Consider the following 23,342-nt stretch of genomic DNA (forward strand, 5'->3'; position numbering starts at 1 on the left):
CCGCAGTATCAGTTCTTAATACCTGCGGTGCAGCTGGGCGCGGGCTTAGTGGTCGACCCTGCAGCCTTCAGCGGACAACGGGAGGTGAGGACCACCCGGGAAGCTGGCAATGCGCCAGCATGCTACCTTGGTGGACCCCCATAAGCGTGTCATCGATGTTCGTTGCTGCATGGCTACACAGCTAACCTGGAGGATGCGATGTGCAATAGCCCCTCTCCGAAGCAATGCCTTCTCGGTGGTCCCGGAGAGACGAAGGGTTTGGCGGCAATGGAAATGGTTTAGTGGGTCGGGGTGTAGTCCTGTTTACTGCTTGTACGTAGTAAATGGTCCCCAACCCCACACTGCCGGACCTCGGTCCGGAGTCTGTTGAGCAGATTATCCCCCCATTGCTTAGAAGGAAAAAAAAATAGAGTGGAAGTTAAACAGTTCAGGCTTTTTGCATCCCGATTCTAATCGATCTGTTGTTCACAAACTTTCCTGTAAATTACTTGACGGTTACAGCACTGCCGGTTTGGCGCAAATCAACGGAGTGACAAATAGTAACGGCCGAGTGTTGGACCTCGTCTTTGTCAGTAACGAACTTTTGTATATCTCTGACGTCTTTGAAGCCCCAGCGCCATTGGTGAAGACTAGCAGGCATCATCCTCATCTACAACTCGCTCTCAAGGCATCTATGCAGAGCTCAATTGCAACGGTGGAAGAAATCTATTACGACTATAACAGAGCCGACTATCGATCCATGAATGAATTTCTGGCCAGTATCAACTGGAACGAACTACTGTTTGATTGCGACGCAAATGCTGCGACTGTTCGTTTCTCAAATGTCGTTCTATATTCGATTGATCAATTCGTCCCTATTAAGATCGTGAAGCGATCTAATCATCCAGCTTGGTTCAATTCTGCTTTGAGGAGATTAAAAACTAAGAAACGGCATGCCCTAACGGTTTACACAAAACACCGAAATGCCCGTAACAAACGTCGCTATGTTACAATCAATGGCATGAGGAAAAACTTAAATTTAACCCCAAAAGTTTCTGGCAGCATGTGAACAAACAACGCAAAGAAGATGGTCTTCCGTCTACCATGGTGTGTAACAACGTGGAAGCGTCCTCTGTCGGAGTCATTGCAGAATTGTTTCGCCTACACTTTCAAAGCGTATTTGTCGCTGAACACCTTCCCGATCTCAATATCCTAAATGCGGCTTCCAATGTTCCTCAAGATCCTGCATTCGAACAAATATCTCCTATTTCCACTGAAATGGTTGATGTAGTGAACTGTCTTTTTTCAGGCCTATTTTTCACACGGTTTCGGTGATATTTTTTATATTTCAAACACCAATTTTCACTCGTTTCACAGAAACACGTTTATTTTCCCCAAAACATACCAACAAACTGACTTCTGCTTTTCATACTCGGAAACAACTGCCTACTGTGATCTGAATCAGTATCTTTTCTTCAACATCGAGCAAATCCTTATTAAATTTGAATTATTTCATTCCTTGCCTTTCACTATCCCTACACTGGAAATCATTTAAAGATATCAACGAGTCCTGGCCCAGATGGGATTCCTTCAATTGTAATCCGTAAATACATATCATCGATATCATTACCTTTAGCAACGATTTTCAACCAATTATTAAGCGGTGTATTCCCCAAGAATTGGAAAACATCTTATGTATTTCCTGTTTTTAAAAAAGGAGACAAAAGAGTTGTATCGAACTATCGTGGAATCGCCTCCTTGAGCGCCGCCTCTAAACTGTTTGAAAAGCTGGTTTTAGAATACATGATGCATCATTGCTCCAATTTGATTGCCGAAGATCAACACGGTTTTACACCGAAACGATCAACGATGAGTAACTTAGTTCTCTACACCAACTCGATTCTCCGTGAAATGGAGGGCGGAAACCAAACTGATGCCATTTATACAGACTTTTCAGCCGCTTTCGATAAAGTAAACCATCAAATTGCAGTAGCTAAGCTTAATCGTCTCGGCTTCAACGGTTTCTTCCTTATATGGATCAAATCGTACCTCACGGATCGATCCATGTTTGTTAAAATAGGAACGCCCCTCTCATCTTCGTTTACCGTGACATCAGGAGTCCCACAAGGAAGTCATCTTGGGCCGCTGATTTTCTTGTTGTACCTCAACGACGTGAATCTTCTTCTAAGCTGTTACAAACTGTCATTCGCTGATCATTTCAAACTCTATTTAACTATTAAGACTGAAGCTGATGCAGACTTTCTTCAAGATCAACTCAACATTTTTTCGGATTGTGCACTTCAAATAGAATGATTTTAAATTCTTCAAAATGCTCAGTTATAACATTTACGCGCAAACAGAATCCCATTATCAGAGACTATATCTTACATGGTACCGTTTTGAACAGAGAATCTGTCGTAAAAGATCTTGGAGTTCTATTAGACTCGAAACTTTCTTTCAAAGATCATATTTCTTATGTGACCACAAAAGCTTCAGCTCAATAAGGTTTTATTTTCCGTATCACTAAACAGTTTAAAGATGTGTATTGTCTGAAAACTCTATACTGTTCCTTAGTTCGCTCAACCCTTGAATATGGGTCGATTATTTGGTCTCCTTTTTATAAAAATGGTGTCGCCAGGATTCAATCAGTTCAAAGAAAATTTTTAAGATTCGCTTTAAGATTATTGCCTTGGAATGACCCGCTGAACCTCCCGAACTACGAAGATCGCTGTAAACTAATAAACCTAGATCTCCTTGAAGTGCGACGAAATGTATCGAAAGCGACATTTATCGCTGACCTGCTGACTTCTCGTATAAACTGTGCCAATTGAACATCAACATCCGTAGTCGAATTTTGCGCACCAACGACTTTCTTCGCGTACCGGGATCGAGAACTAATTACTGTTATAATTCTCCTTTAGCTAGTATGTATCGTGTATTCAACAAGTGTTATAATGTGTTTGATTTTAATTTGTCTAGATCTACTATTAAGAAAATAATTAAGCAATTATTGTGTTATTCGTAAGATTTGAATGTTATTTAACAGATATTTGTTTATTAGTTTTAAGTCAATTGTATCATTTGGATTTGTTAATCTGTTGATGCGAAAAGATTCCCTACTCCTAAAATAAAATAAAAATAAAATAGAATAGGAAAAGAAAGGAACCGAAGAAGAATGAAATGCGACGGTCACCTCGTGAGAGGTTCAAGGGCGATGCTCTTGTCATTGAGGCAAGTGACAAGACAGGATACGCGGCGATTATCAGGAGAGTAAGGGAGGATCCTGAGCTGAAGAAGCTGGGTGAAAACGTGGTGAGAACCAGGCGCACCCAGAAAGGTGACATGCTCTTTGACCTCAAAAAATATCCGTCGAATAGAATTCGGCCTGCCGGGAGCTCGTCACGAAGTCGCTGGGCAATGAGGCAAGCGTGAGAGCCTTATCCCAGGAGGCAGTTGTAGAGAAAAGCTCAGGTTGAATAATAAATTAATAAATGAATTTCAAACACAACTAAAGTTCTTCAATAATATCACGCTTAGAATTTGCCCAAACAATACTGTCTTCTCCCTATGATTTTTCGCCTCGTGACTCCACCTCGTAAACATAGTCGACTTCTGAAAGAAATAAATTACTCACAACGATGGATAGGTGGAGCTCTTTTCACCATATTGCAACGCAACCGAAAATAGCGCGAAAGCCTTAAACAATCGCGTGCGAGCAGCGAACGGTGCGACGAAGCAACAAGGCGAGAACCCCACCACTCGCCATCGGTGAACGGGACTGGAGCATATAAAACCAGTGGTTGTTTTGCTCCCAGCTCATTTTTGTAGTGTAAATAGTAGTAGTTAGGTTATCAAATTTTCTTTTCTTTTCTTTCTTTAATACTACCAGAGCCTTAAAGGCCGATTAATTACACTAGGGTAAAACCAAATATATTTCACAACAAAACCAAAAATCAACAAAAATCAAAGCTGAAGGACCTGAAGGTCAAACACTTAAAATGTAAAAATTGTTACTATGTAAAAAATCTGACAAATAAACATGAATTTTATGCAAAAATGCTCCCAGCTCATTCACAAATCGAACGGCGTATCGAACGGATCATCTGGAGCAGCAAAGAAGAGCGAACGGAACCAGAGAGCGAAAGCAACAACTGAAAAGCATTCAGTAGTCAGCGCCAAAGGTACGGCCAACGAAATATACACCATCTGCCTCTCCTTACCATTCATGTTCTTGATGAATTCAATGAAATGGTTTGGTTTGGCGATGGTGCAAAGAGTTGTTTAGAAGAATGATTTCACTTAACAAAGAGTTGTTGATAAATATTCCAATCAATAAGAGTCAGGTTAAAATAGTTCACATTTAGCAGAATTTTCTTCGGAAAATTTCTGTTTTACCAAAGAGTTGTTATTGAAATTCCTGCAGCAAAGGGTCGAGTTTCTCCCCACGAATATTTCCGGCCAGGACCAGTCATGGAGGACAACCCATCCCGAGCACCACTGCCCCCACGGCCACTACCGGTGGCAATCGGAAATTTCGACAGCAGTGATCGAATGTAAAGAACTGGACGAGATTACAATAGAATACGACGTGAGGGGTGCACTGTTGTCTGAATGAAACGTGGAAGAAGCACCACAGTCCATCAGAAGGCGAAGGGAGGACAGAAATGATGATGAAGATGACGCAGGTGAACCTCAATCATTGCAACGCCGCACAACAACTGTTGTGGCAGTCTACAACGGAAACAAAGTGCGACATTGCGGTTATTGCAAAACCGTATCAGGTTCCTCCCGATAACGGCAATTGCGTAGCGGACAGAGCAGCGACGACGGCGATCCAAGTAATGGGCCGATTCCCTACCCAAGAAGTAGTCGAACGCTCATACGAGGGTTTCGTGATCGTTAAAATCAACGGAATCTTCGTGTGCAGCTTTTTCAAGCTTCTGAGGAGAAGCTTTCAAGCTCCTGGCGAGAAGTTTCCAAGCTTCTGACAAGAAGCTGACGAGAAGTTTTCGAGCTTCTGACAATAAGCTTACGAGTTTTTAACGAGAAGTTTCTGAATTTTTGACAAGAAGTTTCCGAGCTTCTGAGGAAAAGCTTCCGAGCTCTTTGGGAGAAGCTTCCGTTCTTCTGGCGAGAAGCTTCCAAGCTTCTGGCGATAGTTTTCCGAGAATATGACTAGAAGATTCCGATCTTTTGACGAGAAGCTTCCGACGAGCCTTCGAGCTTCTGATAAGAATCTTTCGAGCTTCTGACGAGAAGTTGCCGAGCTTCTGGGGAGATGCTCCGAGCTTCTGTCGAGAAGCTTTCTAGCTTCTGAGTAGAAGTTTCCAAGCAACTCATGATAATTTTCTGTGGAGAGAGCTTCAAGCTAGCCAGCTTTGAATATTTATTTTTGAGCTTTTGAAGTCGGCCTCAACAGCTTGAAACATTAATTGGATTTATTTTCCCATGTTTGCCTTCCTTGCTACGCTTACGTTGAATCATTGCACCCGAAATATCTCCGTTTGGATCGTAAGTGGTTTGCCCTATAGCATTTCTATTCGTAAAATTTGCATCTATTATGCCGCAGGTACTACGTTTGGCGAGCAGCGCTACATGGAATATTTCGGACAAATCTGTCGCATTCTGAGATGCAAAGTAAGGCTGCTGCAATGGGAATGATGTTTAGCATTAGACATACTAAATTTGAGAGAAAAAAAGTTTTAAAAGCAAATGTTTGAAAGCCTATACATAAAACTACTATGCCAAATAATCAACATTAATGCTGTATAACATTCAACCCGTTTAAAATTTCAAACAATTATCTATAATTGCTCTTTGCATGCCCTAAAGGTCTTATAGGCATTTTCCTTGCTACGAGTGCAGGCCATACGTAAATTAGAAAGCCAGACAAGGCCAGAATCCTACATCCTCCACGCTCAAAAATTTTCTAAAAGGCTTTCAAAGGATTAAGGTAATAAACCTGAGCCTAACAGCGGTACGCTCTCTTCTTTAGTCTAGAACACAAAAGCAGCCGAAAATTCACTGGGTTAACTCCGCTGGCAGACCGACGACCGGCATTCATAATTTCGTTTTGCTGCTCCCATTTGCCGAAACAAAATAAGCTTACGGTTCAAGTAATAGCAAATTTTACTCACATGTAATCTGCCATCGAGGTCGGATAGCGCCCATCCGGCCACAGCATGTAGCACACGGTCCTGGTTTTTCCGTTGTGATATCTTGATGAGAAATGGAAGAAAGAGACAGAAGGAAAGTGAGAGACAAACATTGACATCAAAATTACGAAAAAATTATTTGGGGGTAACCACAGACAAACAGACGTAACACTGATGAAATTTTCATCGATCACTCACTAACCGATCACTTGAAATTTGCAATGTTACAAATCTCACAACCAGAGGCGCACGCATCGTTTGTCTTCGTATTTGACGTTTAACACTAGCGCCATCTACAGGCCTTGTTGCAAAAAAAACAGGATTTCGTGCAATTTGATCACCAGATGATAATGGTGTTAAACGGGCGATGGATTTCAATGGAATTTGTTCTAAGTGTTACGTCTGCTAATCTGTGCAAAAACTCTGAATCAAAGTTACTTTGGCTGTCATCTTGATGATGGTTGTTGTGAATGACATCAGAGCACATGGTAATTCAATTACCCCCAAAAAGGGTATTCTAATTTGACGATAGAATAATGTTCTCATAACTCATAACCCTCACAGACTTCGTCAGAAAGGCATCAGAAACATTGTATGTCAGATTTATAGCTTCTTCTTACATCGTCAATTCAAAACACAAAACCATTAATCTGGCAGCACTGCTACGGATGCCAAAAAATTCTTATCGCAAACCAGAATAATGTACCGTAATTTCAACCATCAGCTTCCATCCAACGCCTCCGGATATTCTGCGGAAACGGCAAAAACCTGAAATTCAATTCTGAACCTAATGCATCTGGATCGTAAGGCATTCAGTGGTAAAGGAACTGGATTCCATTCGGTGGTGTGAAACGCAGCAATTTGGTTAACACAATTTCCGTGCTTGAAAGCACGGCTGCACACGTCTTTGTGCAGAAAGCGAGCTTTTCGTCTCGAAACACGGTGCTGATGCTTGATTGATGATGATGGAAGGCGAAACGGAGTCAGATCATTTGCATGCGGATTTCGCGAAGGATAACGGCTGGACGCACGAGAACATCGATACGTGTTGGAATTTCAAATTTCCAAGAAGGTTTGCTGTAATGGTCTGAAAGTAGCGTGTGAAGTTGGAAAACCACCTAGCTCAAGATTCAATTCATTGATTTTGTAATTGTTATTTTATTCGATTTAGGATTGAATTTGGATTGGATTTGGAGTGGATACAAACCCGAGCTCGATTTCGAACTCCAAATTCAATCCAAGTCTTTAAATTCTCAATTTATCGAATGAGGTTTAACTTATTTACAAAGTTACTCATATGCGGGTTTACTCCGACAATGAAATTAGAACCCACTTGTTAGGACTTCCGTAAATTTAAGCGAATATCATTTTCCATTCGATTGGATCCAGCGATTTCGCAAAAATAGCTTCCACAATGGTTGGTGTGCCGCAAATAGCAAATTGCACCGTAATGATGGGGTCGGAAATCGCAAACCATAGCCCATTACCGGCCGCATAACCGTGATGTAGGTGTTTGCCAATTAGGTGTGACTTCTGCCGTGTCATTTTCGGTAGGCAGAGCACATTGCGTAACTATTTTAGGATTCCACAAATGCTCTGGATAGTAGTTTAAATGTTAACTCAATGTTTCGAATTTTCGAGAAGCGATTTTGACATTATCGCTTAAGATAATACTTTTGAAAATATAAAGATAAATTACTAGATTTTGCAGTTGGCTCAGCAGTTGATGGAAATCAAAATGATAAGAAAGGCGACAAATGACAAAGGACAAAAAAAGATCCGACAAACAATTGATTGTCATCTCAGTCCCTTTGCCAATTTCTCACAGTGGGACGAAACTAAAAATAAATGGTCAAAACCTCTTAGAGGCATATTTTCCCGTAAGTTTGTTCGACATTCTTCTTCTTTCTGGCGTTACGTCCCCACTGGGACAAAGCCTGCTTCTCAGCTTAGTGTTCTTATGAGCACTTCCACAGTTATTAACTGAGAGCTTACTGTGCCAATGACCATTTTTGCATGCGTATATCGTGTGGCAGGTACGAAGATACTCTATGCCCTGGGAAGTCGAGGAAATTTCCAACCCGAAAAGATCCTCGACCGGTGGGATTCGAACCCACGACCCTCAGCTTGGTCTTGCTGAATAGCTGCGCGTTTACCGCTACGGCTATCTGGGCCCGACATATTTTCTTGACATAGGATCTCGAGTAATAATAAATCAATTTCGATCTGACACCAAAGCAATTTACAAACAACAAAGTTTAGCGGACTTTGGGATAAGTGTGCCACCCCTGTTTTTGAAAAAAAAAAAACTACAAAATTTATTTTTTCTTTGAGCTTAACAATATGTTTCCAAAAATTTCACAATTCAATACTAAAAATATGATGAAATTTGCTCTATTTTCCACGTATTTACATCAACTTTTGAATGAAAAACTAAATTTCATTGGATTTTTAAAAGATTTTGATGTTTCTAAATAGCATGGTAAAAGGCAAATAAGTAACAGATTTTTCAAACGTACTGTATATTGTGAAACTATTATATTTACATTAATAGATATGTAAACATCATCAACAAATCATAAGTATTATTAATAGTTAATAAAGATAATTTAAAAACACTTGATGTGATGTTTATTCTGTGACCATTTTGTCACATATGGGTGGTAAAGTTGTCCCATAGTGTTGAAAAAATAGATTATTATGGATGATATTTGGGAAGCTCTAAAACTAATACTTATTTAGTTATTTTCTCTTTAAATGGCACAGTGCTTATGCTAAACTAACAGCAAGGGATCCGGTTCCCTACATGATATTTCTGACTTCGTTTTCATCGTTTAATTTAGATACTCTAAATTCTCCATAACTCGATATTAAAATACTATCGAGTAAGGGAGGAATCAAGTTTTAGAACACAGAAGCGGTGCAATAGTGATTCAAGGAATTATCGAAGTAGCCAGGAAAACAAATTTTTTTATGGTTCTATAATTTGAAATCGAGATATGGAATATCAAGTTACGGAGTAGATGAAAAAACCGAATTTAGTACTATACCATTTAATTCCACTAGAGTTTGTATCCTTTGACAGATACGCGTATTTCGACCTCAACTGTAAGGCCGTCTTCAGTGTCGTGTACTAGACTCGACTTCGGAGATTTGACTGTATTTAAAAATATTTTGGGACGCGGGCCTTGTTTTGTGGTTAGAACACACGCGTTCTCACGCCGAGGACCTGGAATTGAATGCCGTCCCCGAGTTAGTAACTTATGACGAAAAAGTTTCAGTGACGACTTCTTTCGGAAGGAAAGTAAAGCCGTTGGTCCCGATATGAACTAGCCCAGAGCAAAAAATCTCGTTAATAAAGATAACAAAATAGTTTTTGGGTCATTTCCATGTTCACAGTGAAATTTATCAGTGAATGAGACAAAAATGGCATTTTTAAAGCAAGCCGCCTTTATCTGCGAGAAACATATTTTGTGAACTGCTATAATTGTTGATAATATTACTGTCGGGATTGTACCCTGTTTGGCATAAAGTCGTTTGGCATAAGGTCGTTTGGCATAATGACCGTTTGGCATAATGGTCATTTGGCATAATGGTCGTTTGGCATAATGATTGACTTTAAATAAATATCGACATTTTTAAGCTTTTAGCGAGATCAACACCATCGAGCCCATAGCAAAAAGTTTTGGTTGGTTATAAACAAGCGTGGTGTTCGTCCAGAGATTTTCCAAGCTAAGAATTACAAAAATTGTTGTGACATTAGAGAGCATTTCTAAATAAAACTCTTGACGGGTCTCAACATCTCAGAACATACACGGAGACGGAATTCAACTCAATTTTGGTTTGTTTCAACGCAATTCCGTAGTTGAGCCCAATAACTCAATTTTGGCTAAATTTCCAAGGTCCCCACTAGGTAGTTTGGCTTTAATTCCATTAGAAAAATATACTCAATTTTGGGTTGATTTAACGCAAAATTGAGTTCTTTCGACCCAAACATAAGAAAAGTTGCATTTACCCAAATTTGGCTTATTGGGCTAACGTACCTCCATTGGGTAGATGCAGCTCTCTCTATTTTTGACAACATTCGCGTGAGAAAACCGAGAGATTTTGTGTTGAAACTATAATCGATATACTTAATTTTGGGTAAAGTAAACTCAAAAATTAGGTAAAAATATTTCTCCGTGTAGAGTGTATTTGAGCTTGTTGTGATATACATATTTGAAAACAGTAAATTGGAAAAAAAGTTGTATTTCGCCATACAAATATTTTTCGGGTTAACTTTTAGCGATTTTTCGTGCATAGACACTAGCGCATGTGCGTTACGGTATGGCGAGTAGCGAATCAGGGCATGCATGTAACCCATTAATGGGTCATAATTAGCAACGAACCAGAAAAAGTATTTTGAGGAAGCATCCCTAAGAATCCTACGGGCTAAAATGCCTATAAAAGGTTTTGACCGTTTATTTTTAGCTTCGTCCCACTCTACATCTCTGGTGAGCATAAAAACTTACCGCTTCGTCATCACGGTGGAGTACATGAGGCAGGGGGCGGCCAGAACGCAGCTGAGCGCCCAGATGATCACCAGGAATAGGCGGGCCTTTTTGCGGGACGTCCTGTGGCGAAGTGGGTGAACGATGGCAATATATCTGCAAAGATACGAACAAACGAAGCATGAAACCACCCCTCTGGAATGGATTGATTGTTGTTTTTTTTCCACGAGGGTGCGAACTTGGAATAACAGCGATAAATGGGAAGTAGGGTGGTCCATAATGATCAAACCAAAACCTCATGAACCCCCAAACTCCCAGAAGATACTGTAAAAATTTGAGTGTAGTCCGTCAACTCTAAGGGAGGGTTAAACAAGCTTGAAGTTAGTATGGAAAAAATCTGCTAAATATATGGAAAAAAGGGTTTCACTCTTCTGTATTGATTGTAGAATCTTTAAATCAATAACAAAAGAAATTTATCGAGTACAAAACTCGTTACACGATTTGTAACGTTGCTGGAGATGTTCTTTGATTTTTCTCACATAAATATGGGCCACCTTAATGAGAAGTGATGATTTAGTTTTTAAAGCCACCATCTGCCACCACCACTGCAGTGGCGCTATCTGTACGCTGCATTGCTGGTGGTGACACACGATGACATGTACAAGTGACAGTTGATGAAAAATTAATACCCTTTTTGTGCCAAAGGGTGGCAATCTCAGTCAGTTCAGCTCAGGTTTCCCCCTCCGGCTAATTGAGAGCAAAATCTATTGACACTCGGAAGACAATGACGATAAGGTAAACTAATTTCTATATGATAACTGAATTTGATTTATGGAGCATTTATGGAGAAGAGAAAATTGTGGATGAAGAGAAAGCAATCTGTGAACAAATCTGCTCTGCATGGGAATTAGTTTGTGCAAAATCGATTATCTCTGCAATTGCTTTAGAAAAATTATTCATCGATTAACAGGATGACTCGTTACTAAAGATGACTATGGCTGTCATTATAGAGCAATTTGTACTGATGATTTGTCAACAGTGTAAGAAATGGGTTTGATCACAAGTTGATAAATCATGAATAAGAACAGCATTTTGATCTGATCTTAATATTGGGACAACCTCCACATTTATGCATTTAAAAAGAAAATAAGCAAACCGGTAAGCTATATTATGGAAGTCTCTGGATAAGGATGTAAAAATTCCATCATCATATTTTACATTTTTTTTATTAATAGATGGCACTCCTTCCGATTCAGCCCCCAAAGGATTGTCCAAAACGATCTTTTGAACTGTTTTTGAAATCCTGAGTAACTTGATTTTCAATCAATCATGTGAGTTCAGAATAAAATTGTGCGCACCACATACTCCACCCAGGCGAATATTACGATAAGCAACTCTCGCTAAAACCAGGCCGCCATCGGAACACATCGTTAGAATTCCAGTTTCATGTCACTGCTTGCTAGTATATGCTAAAAGTAGAGGGTGGTCGTTTCGGTTTTCTCCAACTGCTGGACCTGAACATTCGCACTAAGTGACCAGCCCACTGAAGTCTGCCGTATTTTACACGCATGATAATATTCGCATCTTTGTACACTTTGTGTCGTGAGTTGTATCGTGATTAATGCGTCTGCGCCACACACCATTTTCGAGTTTCCCACCGACTATTGTCCACCGCACTTAACGCTCGAAAACACCGAAAGCTTTCCGGTCTGCCTCTTTCAACGTCCACACTGCGTGCCCGTAGAGAGCCATCGGAAGAATCGATGTTTTATACAGGGCGAATTTAGTTTCTGTTTGCAAGCTTCGGAACCTATGCTGGTTACGTAGTCCGTAAAAGGCCCTATTCGCAGCCGCAACATGTCTTTTCAAGTCGCGGGAAACGTCATTGTCACAAGTGTGACAAGTGATCCAAAGGAATCAAATTCTTCAACAACTTCAAACACATCCCCATCAAACACTACCTCAGCACTTACACCACCATGCCTGACTCAATCTCTACCTGCAACCATGTACAGTCGCCTCTCCACATCTCGATATCAAAGGGACCATCGAGATAGGGAGAGATCGAGACGTAGAACACATTTTTAACGAATACTAGATTGAAAATCACTCCGTTACCAGGAAAACTAAAAACAAACAGATGTCATTTCGTCTTCGCAAATTGTTTTGAATCTCTAAAATCTAGTCTAGTAACCTTTGATAATGGGCATATCGACATACGGAGAGAAAATTGGAAACGAAAATCACATCGAGATAGGGAGGTATCGAGACAAGGAGGATATCGAGATATGGAGAGTGAAAATGTATGCAGAATGAAGGGACCGGAAAAATCATCGACATAGGGAGAGATATCGAGATGTAGAACATCGAGATGTGGAGAGTCGACTGTACTTCGTTTTGGTTGAAATTATGGTCAGGCCTATCCTCGCTGTCTCCCTCTTCAGAGACACGAAGGCCTCTTTCACTGACCTGCGATCGATTCCAATTGAGTCTATATCGTCCGCAACCCCAAAGAGCATATGTGACCTTGTGATAATAGTGTCATTTCTTTGCACGCCAGATCTCCTAATAGCACCCTCGAGTGCAATGTTGAACAGTCAATTCGAAAGTGCGTCTCCCTGCTTCAATCCGTCTAACGTCACGAACGAGGTTGACACCCCGTCTGCGATCCAAACACTTGATTTCGAACCATCCAGCGTAGCACGTAGCACTCTAATTAGTTTCGCCGGAAAACCATAATCAGACATTATCTGCCAAAGCTCATTTCTTTTCACTGAGTCGTACGCTGCCTTGAAATCAATATACAGATGGTGAGTCTGCAAGTTATACTCCCGGAATTTATCTAGGATCATTCGCAAGCTAAACATCTGGTTCGTTGTCGAACGGCCCTCACAAAAACCAGCTATACCAGTATTCGCCGACGAAGGACTCCTCAGTCTGTTAAACAGAATGCGCGACAGAATTTTGTACGCCGAATTCAGCAGGATAATTTCTTTGTAACTGACACACTCCAGTCTGAGCCCTTTCTTGTAAATTGGGCATATGACGCCATTCAACCAGCCGGTGGGTATTTCTTCGTCCTCTCATACCTTCAGAAGTACTCGGTGGATCGATTGATAAAGCTGCTCACTTCCGTGCTTGAAAAGCTTGATCGGGATCTCGTCATTCCTAGCAGCCTTACAGTTCTTCAGCTCGCTGATAGCCTTTTCAAACTATCCTTTGGTCTATAATGATCCCTCCTTTTTTGACTTTTTCGGTCTTGACTGAATAAAAGCGGAAAAAGAGTTTTGTTTGATCTTCCGACCTTGACGCTTGCTTCTGCGGGAGCGGGTGACGAGGGCAGGATCAAACATGTCGCGCGTCGGTCTAGTGAAGTGAAAAAGTTCCGCGAACGGTTAGTTCTGTTTGATCTTCGACCTTGACGATTGCTCCTTGGCAGTGCGTCAAGAAAGCCCGAGCAGTCGTCAGTTGTTTTACCTCTCGGGTCGTGCGCCTATTTTCTCTGAGTGCTTTTATATAGCCGAGCAAACGAGTTAAGCTGAATGTGAATTGTTGCTGCTCAGTCAAGGATGACGGATCAATTGGTGAGCTCGTTTCATGCTACTATTTCTAATCTATAAAATATGTATGACTGCACATTTAATCGTTACAACGGTGGGACGTAAATATGATTTTTCAACAAACTATGAATGGTTCGTCACTGTGAGTGTCGACATAAACTCTAATTCATGAATTATTTATGTTTAACATTTTTTTGTTTACAAAACACCCCTTTCTTTTTATCTTTGTTTTTGTAATTATAAAAAAAACTTTGAATGGTTCGACACTACAAGTGTAGACTTGCAAAAGCTTCACTTTATTCAACAAACTTTGGATGGTTCGCCACTGTAAGTGTCGGCATAAGAATAAGAGTGTTCTATGATGTTCCAGCTAATCGAGTTTTTGTTTCTTTTCAAATAAGTTAAATATAATAACACATGCTTTCGTCCTGACAGCTGTATGAATGTTACATTTAGATATTTGTTCAACAAACTTTGAATGGTTCGTCACGTCAAGTGTCGGCATAATTTTCCTTTACATAGAAATTGCTCATATCAAATGAAAATATTATATTTTCATAAAAGCATATTTATATTTGACAAAAAACTATTTATCATGGTCCAACCACTTATCAAAGTGAATCCTTTGACCCAACGATCCTCCCCATTAACAAACATCCTTCCCAGTAACCTTTGTGGAGATGCAGAGGCAAACACGGTCTCCAAATAGCAAAGGTTACACACTAACATTCCTTCCCCCAATCCCACCTGACTGCAAGGACGTGGCCGGCGCCGTTATTGACCCTGTATAAATAGAGGCACTGAATTATGCACACTGAAGAAGATTATGGCCAATCCCAGCCGAACTTCTAGTTGATTCTTTGCGCATTTTCACTGACTTCGGTCAATCACGGAATAGCAACCATTGATATGTGTAGTCAGTCTAAGCTAAGCTAAGCTTGACCGAATAAAAGCGGAAAAATTATTATTTTTTTCAACGTTTCAACTCGTGGTTTCCTGAGGAAGGCTCAAACCATGAGCCGAAACATTGGAAGTAATATAATAATTCCGCTTTTATTCAGTCAAGATCGGAAAAGCCAAATAAGAGGGGTCGATATTAGGGCCACGAAACGTGCTAACATCAATGACATCTGAAAAATATCGCCTATTAGCACGTGGGAACAGGTATCGTCACTCGGATGTCGCCAGGTGTGTTTTTGAGCGAAGTAGATACTGCCGATTACTATCCCTCTAGCAGTAGCGAGGGTTACAAGCCGCAGTCCATTATTATTGGTAATGGTTACAGAATGGAGCCTTACCTTTCCAAGGACGAGTCGGAAGAAGTCTTCCTTCCCGATCTGCGCATTTGCGTCGCCGATGACTATATTGACATCATGTTTTGGGCACTTTCGCTTAATCTGCTTCCCAATCACTATGAAGCCAACTCTACGTTCTGGTCTGTCAGCACCGCCGTAGTAGGTTTGGTACTTGAATGAAGTGTAGGCGATGGGATCCACCGCTCGGAATTCACGTTCTCCGGTTTTAGGCTAGCGTATTTCCTATATAGCAACCACGTTCACGCCGACATTCCGCAGTTCACGTGCCAGGGGCCCAACTCGCGTGGGTTCATTCAATGTTCTAACGATTGAAGATCCGACTTTCCAATCGTTGCCGGGTGCGTTGCCATAAAATCAATCCGTTTGCTTCTCTTTTGCATTTCTTGGTTGGCGAAGAGTTTTCGATAAGCCTAACCAGGGTTGCATTACGTACATTGTGCTAGAGGGACTATCTGTCCTTTACATTCATAGCCATCAAAACCATCCACCAGCTTATCCACCATGTTATCAGCTTTGGACATGTAGCTCTATCCAGGTAATCACTAAGCACTTTAAAAGCGGTAAATGGGTTCAACGGATTCTCAGTGCCAAAAACCATTTATAAGACATTTCTAAATGCTTTCATGCACTGTGATCCATAAGCCGTATTTGGGTATATTTTATAAATAAATGCAGAGCTCGTTTAAACATAACGTGTTGTTTATTCAACGGTAAGTTTGAGAATGATAAAAAGTACAAAATGTCAAAGAAGCCAAGGTTACTGTGATCAGATAAACGATCGGTCCAAACTAGCAGGTTGCTTCGATGTCATCGCCTCCTAAGCGTTTAGCCCTAGTTTCCGTCGCAATTCTTGAAATCTGCCAAGATTCAAGGACTTCGTAAATATATCGGCTAATTAATCTTGAGTACCAACGGCCTTCAAGCAATGAATAATCAACGAAAGAATACGAATCGGGAGAATCGGCGAAGATCACAACGACGTAAAGGGACTTGCGATTGGAAGCTCAGTACGTGGAACTGTAAGCCTCTCAACTTCATCGGGAGCCTACACATACTCGCCGATGTGCTGAAGGACCGCGGATTCGGCATCGTAGGACGTGTGTAGGAAGGGATCAATGGTGTGAACGTTTAGAGATAACCATACCATCTAGCAGAGCTACGGCAACACACACGAGCTGGGAACAGCTTCTATAGAGATGGGTTACATGCAGAGGCGCGTGATCGGGTAGTGTGCAAGTTGAGGATCAAAGGCCGGTTCTTTAACTTCAGCATAATAAACGTGCGCAGCTCGAAGGCGAGTACGACAGCTGCCCAAGCTACTACGTCAATCATAGGAGATCTAAACGCTCAGGTTGGCCAGGAGGAGAAGTTCAGACCGACGATTGGAAAGTTCAACGCCCATCGGCTGACAAACGAAAACGGCTTACGACTGATTGATTTCGCCGCTTCCAAGAATATGGCCATTCGTAGCAGCTACTTCCAGCACAGCCTTCCATACCGATACACCTGGAGATCACCACATCAGACAGAATCACAAATCGACCACGTTCTGATTGATGAACGGCACTTCTCCGATAATAGGTCCTGACGTCGATAATGTGGCGCTAACATCGACTCTGTCCACTATCTGGTGATGGTTAAACTGCGCCCAAAACTCTCCGTCGTTAACAACGTACAGTACCGATGGCCGCCCTGATATAACCTAGAGTGGCTGAAGCAACTAGAATTCAAAACTCCATATGCGCAGCACCTCAAGGCTGCTCTACTGGAAGAGGGTGAGCTAGATGAAGCCCCTCTCGAAGACTAATGGAGAATAATGAAAGCAGCCATCAACAATGCAGCTGAGAGCAACTTCGCGTACGTGGGCTGGAGTCGATGGAACGATTGGTTCAACGAGGAATGTAGGCAGATTCTGGAGGAGAAGAATGCAGCGCGGGTGGTCATGCTGCGGGCGCAACGGCTTCGTGCCACGAGCCGAGATGTACAGGGATAAAGATGGGAGCAAGTGATTGAAAGATGGCAGCAGCACATCGACGAACACCTGAAAGGCGCTGAGAGCACATGCAATGAAGAACGGGACAACTGAGGAAATGCCTTCATCAGTACTGCGGGTGATGGAAACCAACCAAGTGTGGGCACACTTTCAGGGAGGTTAAGGATGCCATTCACCAGCTCAAGAACAAAAAAGCTGCTGGTAAAGATGGTATCGGAGTTGAACTCATAAAGATGAGCCCGGAGAGGCTGACCATTTGTCTGCATTGGCTGATAGGCAGTGGAAGGAAGGGGTAATATACCCCATCTACAAGAAAGGCGACCAGTTAAATTGTGAGAATTTTCGAGCGATCACCATTCTGAATGCGGCCTACAAAGTTTTATCCCAGATCATCTTCCGTCGTTTGTCACCTGTAGTAAGCGAGTTCGTGGGATGTTATCAATCCGGCTTCGTTGACGGCCGATCGACAACGGACCAAATCTTTACTGTACGGCAAATCCTCCAAAAATGTCGTGAATACCAGGTCCCAACGCATCACCTTTTCATCGATTGCAAGGCGGCATACGATAGTATCGATTGCGTAAAACTATGGAAAATCATGGACGAGAACAGCTTTCCCGGGAAACCACGGAACTGATAAAAGCAATGATGGAAGATGTTCAAAATTTTGTGAAGGTTTAAGGCGAACATTGCAGTTCCCGCCGGGACTACGACAAGGTGATGGACTTTCGTTTCGTTTGCGGAGAGCCGGGCTCAACAACCGGGGTACGCTATTTAGTGAATCCAGCCAATTTGTTTGCTACGCGGATGATATGGACATTGTTGGCCGAACATTTGAAAAGGTGGCACACCTGTACACTAGGGCTATCCAAATTTTAAAAATGTTTGAAAATCCAATCCCCCATATGCTCCGTACCATCCTTGCCATAAAAATAGTGTTCTGTGAAATTTTCAGCTTTCTAGATGGTGATTTAAAGGTGGCCCAAAAACAATGTAGGTTTATATGGAAATTACTATGAAGAAATTTTGAGAAATGTTCAAAACACGCTAGTACAGTAATGTAAGTAGAAGCTTATCATCCCATATTGAAAACTCATTCTTCAAAGTTTAATGAAGGATGTTGCTGAAGAAACAAATCCCTTTTGAGTTAATTTTGTTTGGGATTTTTGTACATGTACATTGTTACATTTGTACATCCCATATTAAGCTAAATAGTAGCAAACAAACTCATGAATATCTCTTCTACTATCCGTCGGATTGAATTTATGTCTTCAGCAAACTTCTTTATTATGGTTTGAATAATGAGTTTTTACTATGGTATAATAAGTTTGTACTTACATTACAGTTCTAACGTATTTGGAACATATCTCAAAATTTATCCATAGTTATTTCCATATAAACCTACATTGTCTTTGGGCCACCTTTAAATCATCACCTAGAAAGCTAAAAATTTCACAGAACACTATTTTTATAGTAATAATGGTAAGTGACATATGGGAGATTGGATTCTCAAACGTTTTTAAATTTTGAACCGCCCTACTATACACCCGCCTGAAACGCAAGGCAGCAAAGGTTGGACTGGTGGTGAATGCGACCAAGACAAAGTACATGCTAGCTGGTAGGGCCGAGCGCGACAGGGCTCGCCTAGGTAGCAGTGTTATGATAGACGGGGATACGTTCGAGGTGGTCGAAGAGTTTGTCTGCCTTGGATCCTTGCTGACGGCTGACAATAATGTTAGCCGTGAAATACGGAGGCGACTCACCAGTCGAATTCGGGCCTACTATGGCCTCCACAAGAAGCTGCGGTCAAAAAACATTCACACCTGCACCAAATGTACCATGTACAAAACGCTCATAACGCCGGTAGTCCTCTAGGGGCATGATGCGTGGACGATACTCGAGGAGGACTTTCAAGCACTTGAAGTCTTCGAACGTCGGGTGCTTAGGACGATCTTTGGCGGTGTGTGGCGGCGAATGGTGAACTACGAGCTCGCCCAACTCTACGGCGAACCCAATATCCAGAAGATGGCCAAAGCTGGATGGATGCGATGGGCAGGGCATGTTGCAAGAATGCCGGACAGCAACCCTGCAAAGATGGTGCTCGCTTTGAATACGGTTGATACAAGAAGGCATGGATCGCCGCGAGCTAGGTGGGCGAATCAAGTGCGTATCGATTCGGCAAGCGTGGGGCAGAACCGAGGATGGAGAGATGCGGCCACGAACCGAGTATTGTGGCGTGAAATTGTTGATTCAGTGTTATCTGTTTAGATACTAACTTATTAAATTAAGTTGAAAACAAATCAGATTATTTCTGTGAAAGTTATCATTTCAATACATAATATCCCATTTAATCGTGTCAACTCAATATAATTACGTAAAATAACATACGTAAATTGAATTGAAGTAAATACAGACTTCGTAAATTCAGGTTTAAGTGTACTATCTACTCATTCTAAACAATGACAAATTTACTGCTTTGCTTTCCATGCGTGAAACCGACGACATGAATTTTACGAAATTATACTGTCTCCAAGCGCATTACTAAGAAACCTAGACGTGGAAACCCCCCCTCCAGACTCTGCCAACCAAACTAAAAATGGCCCACAATCAAATCTTTCGTACTAACTCAGACGTGAAGTTCATCCTGCGGTTTTCCACAACGTTTCCGCATCCCTTGATTGCAACAGTAGTGATTCCATGTTCTGCCACCATAATGCCATCCGAAAACATTAATTACGCACCCATTCGAAACAAACGACGAACTACAGTGGAGAACCGCGTCGAAAAGGTCATTATCACAATTTGTGGTTTTGTCACTGGATAAAGCGAACGACCTCTTCTTCTCTCGACGACGTGAGCTCGCCATTCGTCTGATAACAGCCATGACCTGGGATAACACACTACATTACGCGTAACGCACTCACGCTTACTCCTTTTCGGTGAAAGTAGAACACAACGACGACACAGAAGAATAAACCACATCGACGCCACAATGGCTATAAAAACTTTTAACAACCACTGGCCAGCCATCAGTTTGTGTTCCCACTGTGACCGCTCCAGTCAGCTAGAATTTCGTTTCGTGTCTGTTCAACGGCAATAACTTCTCCGCAATATGAACTACAAGAAGAACCTGCTGCTCCTGTACGACCGCCCCCGGGAACCCATCTTCATGGGCAAGGGCAAGTCAGTGTTCGACGTGCCGGATAACTATCTCACGGATCGTTACCGCCCGATTGGACCGGAGATTCAGAACCGCTTCGGTGAACTGGCGGAGGAACGCATCCCGGTGAGGAGCATTGCCTTGCCGGATCTGCGCATTCCGATGTCTCTGGGGCGGCAGGAGCAGTTTTCGCTGTTCATTCCGCGACACCGGAAGATTGCGGCACGGCTGATCGACATCTTTATGGGTGAGTTGGGGGATGGATGGAAAACTGGAAGCCCTTTTTCAAATCAGTAAGATGACAATTAGGTGATTTAAGCGGGTGTGGACAAATGGGAAGAAAGTAATGCTTTCGGAAAAAAGATAACCATCACCAGATTGTCCTAAAACAGCAAAAACAAATAATTCAAAACAAGCAACGGTTGTGTCTACCTTTTGATAATAATATAATATAATCGATTGCTGCACCCCGAATGGAATCTTTTTGATATTTTAATCCTTATATAAAAAAATATTTCATTAAAAATTTTCTCGAAATATTTTATGTTTTTCAGAGTTACTTTGTTTTTTTTCTGATGCTATTTTTTTTATTTCTCATTTACATTTATTTTAATATCGATTGATTTTTTATTGCTCATTTCTAATTTATATTTGCTGATATTTATCAATTTATCGGTATAAAATATATTTTATTTCTAGTGCTATTTTAATGTTCACTATTGCTAAAAAAAAGTTCAAACTATCGCTATGTCTAATTCATATATTGACTATTTATGATAAAGCACAGAATCCCCTTTCTTTAAATGCTTGTTAATTTGCATGCCGTTTGAAATGTATGACATGGTTTCGACTATTTGCGGAATTAATATTAGATGACTATTCAACCGGTCCAACTATCACATATACGTTATATCATCCATATCAACCGTGAAGCAAACAAATTTACTGGATATGTTGAAAATCGTACCCCGGCTGTAGGCCAGGCTGTTCACATAGCACCTTCTGGCGCAACATTAAACAACTGGCACGAAAGTTCATCACCATATCGTAGACACCGGTTTAATTCCTCCACGAGTTATTTTTATCCTTTTTTCTTGTTTTACCAACTATCACAGTGGAAGAAGCTATCACTATAATTGTTGAAGCTGCTGTTTCCTTTAGTGGCTCCTACAGAACTTACAGCATGTTGTTTTCCAACAATTCTTCGGTAATTATTCAAGTGATTTCGACAGGAAGTCTTTTCATTGGTCTTCTTCTTCAGATGATATCTTCAGGAAACTCTCCAACATGATCTCAAGAGAAAACTTGAGGAGTACTCCCGAGAAAATTTCGAGCATTTTCAAAAAAAAAACTGTTTCCATAGGAAATTTTTCGTTGATTCATAGATATTCTTTCAATTATTCCAATAAATAGTCATCCAGGTATGAAGGCTTCGAGAATTTTTTTTCTCCAGATAATGCTACAAGAATTCTTTAGTTCGATTATTGTCAACAAAATGCTCTAGTGGTTTCATTAGCTCCACAGTGATTTCTCCGAAATCTATTTCTGCAATAAACCTAAGAATACTTCCAGGAAATCTTCCAAAAAATTTCAGATAATTCTTCATCTGATATCTTACTAAAATACCCATAATATTCCTTTCTTTTTCCTTTCTTTTTGCGATTTCTTCATTCCTGGAATTGCATAGCAGTTCCTTCCATTCAATCTCCAGATTACTCTTGGAGACTATTTCAAGAGAAACCTAGAAAAAATCTATCGTAAGCCTCCAAGAATGTCTCAAGCGATTCTTTTAGGAGTAAAACCAAAACTTCAGGCAATCCTTTACGGAATTTTCTACATAATCCAGAAAATTTTCTGCAGGAGGTTCTATATTGGTGAAGAACTCTTCTAGTAACTCTCGCTGTGATTCCTCTTAAAAATTTCACAGTTCAAAAAATCATTGGAATTTGTCAAGAATTCTTTCTTTAGCAAACGTTCAATAAAATATGTATTTAAATTTCCCTTAGGTTTTTATCCAGAAATTTAAACATTTTCAGTAATTCTTTCTAATGAATTACTCCTACGGAAATATCCCCAATGATTTCCTAGGTATTTCATCAGAATTTTTTAGAGATTTCTCCAACGATTGCGTTAGGATGTTGTGAAGGATTGTTCGGAATTTTCAGTGATACTTTTTTCTCTTCCAGCGACTTCTTTTAAAAAGCCTTTTAAAAAGACTTTTTCAACCGTCCATTAACTTCTTAAGGGAACCTTTTTTCCATTCTCCAAGTGTTTTTCCGTATTTTTTTTTTCACAAAAATTCTTCAAAATGACCTTCAGAAATTTCTATTGAAACTCTTTCCTTGAGGATTCTTGGAGTAACGCCTTGAAGAATATCTTTTTCAGACAACTAAAGATTTCCCTTGAGAATGCTATTGGAAGAATTTCCTCCAGTGATATTCTGGAAAAAAAATCTTTGGATTACTTTCTAGTGGAATGGTTCGCGGAATTTCAGGATCAGCAATCATTTAGAAATACTTATATTATTTAAAATAAATTGAATCCTAACCTTCTGGATACTGGGTTCGCCGTAGAGTTGGACGAGCTCGACTTCCACTGATGATGCGCCTCCGTATTTCGCGGCTAACGTTATTGTCAGCCGTCAGCAAGGATCCAAGGTAGACGAACTCGTCGGCTACCTCGAACGTAT

The 23,342-nt window shown here is 41.0% G+C and overlaps 2 protein-coding genes across 2 annotated transcripts in view; one reads left to right on the forward strand and one right to left on the reverse strand.

The window, feature by feature from the left end:
- LOC23687834 (tachykinin-like peptides receptor 86C) overlaps positions 1-23,342 on the reverse strand; it is a 468,956-nt gene that overhangs the window by 188,156 nt on the left and 257,458 nt on the right. The window contains exons 5-6 of the mRNA XM_021857584.1: positions 10,646-10,780; positions 6,117-6,197 (exon numbers count right to left, since the gene is read on the reverse strand). Coding sequence (XP_021713276.1) covers positions 6,117-6,197; positions 10,646-10,780 — 216 coding nt within the window. The remainder of the gene's footprint in view (positions 1-6,116; positions 6,198-10,645; positions 10,781-23,342) is intronic.
- LOC5564622 (phenoloxidase 2) overlaps positions 20,274-23,342 on the forward strand; it is a 69,475-nt gene continuing 66,406 nt past the window's right edge. Inside the window, exon 1 of the mRNA XM_001648918.2 lies at positions 20,274-20,900. Coding sequence (XP_001648968.1) covers positions 20,606-20,900 — 295 coding nt within the window. The 5' untranslated portion in view covers positions 20,274-20,605. The remainder of the gene's footprint in view (positions 20,901-23,342) is intronic.

Source organism: Aedes aegypti, chromosome 1 (genome assembly GCF_002204515.2).
Source record: "Aedes aegypti strain LVP_AGWG chromosome 1, AaegL5.0 Primary Assembly, whole genome shotgun sequence".
Taxonomy (NCBI): domain Eukaryota; kingdom Metazoa; phylum Arthropoda; class Insecta; order Diptera; family Culicidae; genus Aedes; species Aedes aegypti.